Source organism: Nicotiana sylvestris, chromosome 12 (assembly GCF_000393655.2).
Source record: "Nicotiana sylvestris chromosome 12, ASM39365v2, whole genome shotgun sequence".
NCBI classification, from domain to species: Eukaryota; Viridiplantae; Streptophyta; class Magnoliopsida; order Solanales; family Solanaceae; genus Nicotiana; species Nicotiana sylvestris.
Window position 1 is genome coordinate 160746225 of NC_091068.1, and position 3328 is coordinate 160749552.

The following is a 3328-nucleotide window of genomic DNA, read 5'->3' on the forward strand; positions in this document are numbered from 1 at the left end:
GGACCAAGCAATGCATAACTCAAATAAGTCCATACAAATTTGCTGAAAGATAAAGTTATTCTACTTTCTTTGAACCCAAATCTGATAAATCTTGACAATCAGATTTGCTACTATGATTTCTCACTGTATCATTTTTTTTATTCTATAAAGTTAATGAGGAATGTATTGCAATAAGAAAAGTAAAACCTCAAGAACATTTGAATTTTAAGCTCTATTATCAATAGAATAAATTAATTAAGATACCTTACCTTTTCTGATTTTTGATCTTATTGTCAAGTTGTGAGGCACAATTTGCGACCCTGATGGCGCAAACCTTTACCTAGGGATCGTAGCACATAAACGTTTTTAAGGACTAAGATATACGAGGATGTCAATTATCATAATGTAGGGTCTAAGTTTTCATTTTTTTTTTTTTTTGCATCTAATAGAGTATAATTTTTTTAATCATCACGATAACTTGATTTACAATAATATGTACTCTGTTTACTTTTACTTGACACGTTTTGATTTTTCACGCCCTTTAAGAAAAAATGATTGAAATGCATAATTTACCATGATACCCATATTAATTGATGCATATTTTATTGGATTTGAGAAAATGATTTGAAATGAGTAATGAATACTGTGGGTATAACAGGAAAAAAAAATTGTCTTCTCTTAATATGTATAAAGTGAAAAGTAAAAATGAAAATCTATTTTTAGTATACATGTCAAACAAAAGTGAACGGAGGAGATGGCAAATTGCTAAATGGCAATAGTTACAAAATTCTTCAATTACTCTTTTTGCATAACAAAAACACTGGTCTCTCTTGTAAGTATTGGGTCTATACTTCACCACCTAAAGCATTGGCCGAAGTCTTTTTAAGGAGTTTGGTTGTCATTTATCCATTTAAATTAAAGGGAAAATAAGTGAACGCCATTACAGCGAGATGCTTTAGGGTGCTATTTCTTAGAAAAATAAAGTAGTTAAATCTTAAAACACCCTCGAGGATTTCAAACTCTAGCTTCACTAAAACTTGAGCTTTCTTTTCCACTAATGTCGAAAAACGAAATAAACATAAGCTATTTACAAAAAATAAAAAAATACTCCATTTGAATCTAAAGTCAAGTCGTGATTGGGATAAGAAAATAGAAAGTTATTTATACTCCAGATCAAGCCGTGATTGGAATGAGATAATAGAAAAGTATGATAGTACATGAGTAACATCAAGTTGGAAATTAAGGGAAGGAAATTAGAGAAAGAACTGAAGAATATCCAAATATTCTTTACGTCCAAATTTGATAGTTATTTAACGTCATCGAGATGACGGCCATGTTCAAGTTTTCCACAAATATTGAGAAAAGAAAGAAGAAGACACACACTGTGTTTGGTATTATTATAGTTTTTTCTTTTAGAGAATTGATTGTACATATAAGAAATATAATATAAGATTTAGAAATAAGATTATTAGAAAAATCAAACATCAAAGTATTTATTTTAAATTCTTTTTCCAATGGACATTCCCATTCTGAAAAAAAAGAGATATAAATATGGAAGTAAAAATTAATCAGATCGTTAAATGTAGAAAATATTAATTAACACATTAACCATAACCAGTCTACTTTATTTAACAAAAAGCACATCTGATAGATCAAAAAAGTGTTTAACTTCATGCATTGACAATTTAAAATTATTTTGCAACATCAGGTAAAACTATTTTACAACAATTGGTAACTGCATATATAAGTTTAATATGGTAACCTAGAAAATAGGATAAATTATCTATAACAGGATATATTACATTGATATTACCATGTCAAAAAATTTAGTAAGTACATGAATAATCACCGTGAAATCTTCAAGATTTCTCCTATAAATACCCTTGGTAGTAAATCTAGTTTTTCCATTCAAGATACAACATTTCTCCTATAGTCATGGGATTTGTTCTCTTTTCACAATTGCCTTCATTTCTTCTTGTCTCTACACTTCTCTTATTCCTAGTAATATCCCACTCTTGCCGTGCCCAAAATTCTCAACAAGACTATTTGGATGCCCATAACACAGCTCGTGCAGATGTAGGTGTAGAACCTTTGACCTGGGACGACCAGGTAGCAGCCTATGCGCAAAATTATGCTTCCCAATTGGCTGCAGATTGTAACCTCGTACATTCTCATGGTCAATACGGCGAAAACCTAGCTGAGGGAAGTGGCGATTTCATGACGGCTGCTAAGGCCGTTGAGATGTGGGTCGATGAGAAACAGTATTATGACCATGACTCAAATACTTGTGCACAAGGACAGGTGTGTGGACACTATACTCAGGTGGTTTGGCATAACTCGGTTCGTGTTGGATGTGCTAGGGTTCAGTGTAACAATGGAGGATATGTTGTCTCTTGCAACTATGATCCTCCAGGTAATTATAGAGGCGAAAGTCCATACTAATTGAAACGACCTACGTCCATTTCACGTTAATATGTATGGATTGTTCTGCTTGATATCAAGAACTTAAATAATTGCTCTAAAAAGCAACTTAAAGTCAAGTATATAGTAATAGTACTATATTTGTAATCCTCTGAAGTGGATCTATAAAAAGACCAAGTGGTCATAATTAAGGGGAAAAATATGAGTTGATGATCAGCTTGATGTATGATCTGATATTATTATGAACACTTTTGTACTCATACGAATCATGTGTTGATGGTCTAGCTACTTGCGATATTACGAGCAAAATTCTTAACTACATGCCTTAGGAACAAGCTTACACAGTTCATATAATCTACTAGAGGGCCAAAAACATGAAAATTACCAATTTAGATGGTAGGAGGATATTGAAAGTGGAGCAGCTAGTTTTAATAACTGACCGTTAGTCTTAAAATTGACGGTATAAAAATATTTACATAATCAGGTCATTTATAAGGTAATTATAGGTAAATATTTATGACGAATTCTCAATAGTAATCTGAAAAAAAATTGTAACTATCCTATTATACTAAAACTACTATAATAGGTTAGATTACATTAATCATGTCATTAGAAGATCTTTAATTTACATTGTCTGTTTATACAATAATAACAACAAACCAGAAAAATCTCACAAGTGGAGTATGATTGTTTAGCACAGTACAGTCACATAACCATCTGGTAAGCAGATGAAATTCACAACATTAGGAGTTTTTGGCCCGAATTCTAGTTTTTGGCCCTTAAACGCTAAAAAACGAGTAACAATCATGCCTAGGCGGTGCCTATTATTCATTAGATCATTTTTGATGGCCCTGCAATTTAGGCGATCCAGGTTTGGGCGCCCCTATGCAGGAGGTGCAGGCTATTGCACACGAAAATTTGGGAATCG

At 32.3% G+C, this 3328-nt stretch overlaps 1 protein-coding gene across 1 annotated transcript; it reads left to right on the top strand.

Annotated features, from left to right (window-relative positions):
- The first annotated feature begins 1886 nt into the window (after window positions 1-1886).
- Window positions 1887-2662, top strand: LOC138884170 (pathogenesis-related protein 1A-like). Its single transcript, XM_070165153.1, has one exon. It carries the CDS (start codon window positions 1915-1917, stop codon window positions 2419-2421), a length of 507 nt encoding a protein of 168 aa, XP_070021254.1. The 5' UTR covers window positions 1887-1914; the 3' UTR covers window positions 2422-2662.
- Window positions 2663-3328: the final 666 nt, after the last annotated feature.

What these genes read in the sequence shown, in the direction of transcription:
- LOC138884170 (XM_070165153.1), top strand. Translation starts at nt 1,915, where the DNA reads ATGGGATTTGTTCTCTTTTCACAATTGCCTTCATTTCTTCTTGTCTCT.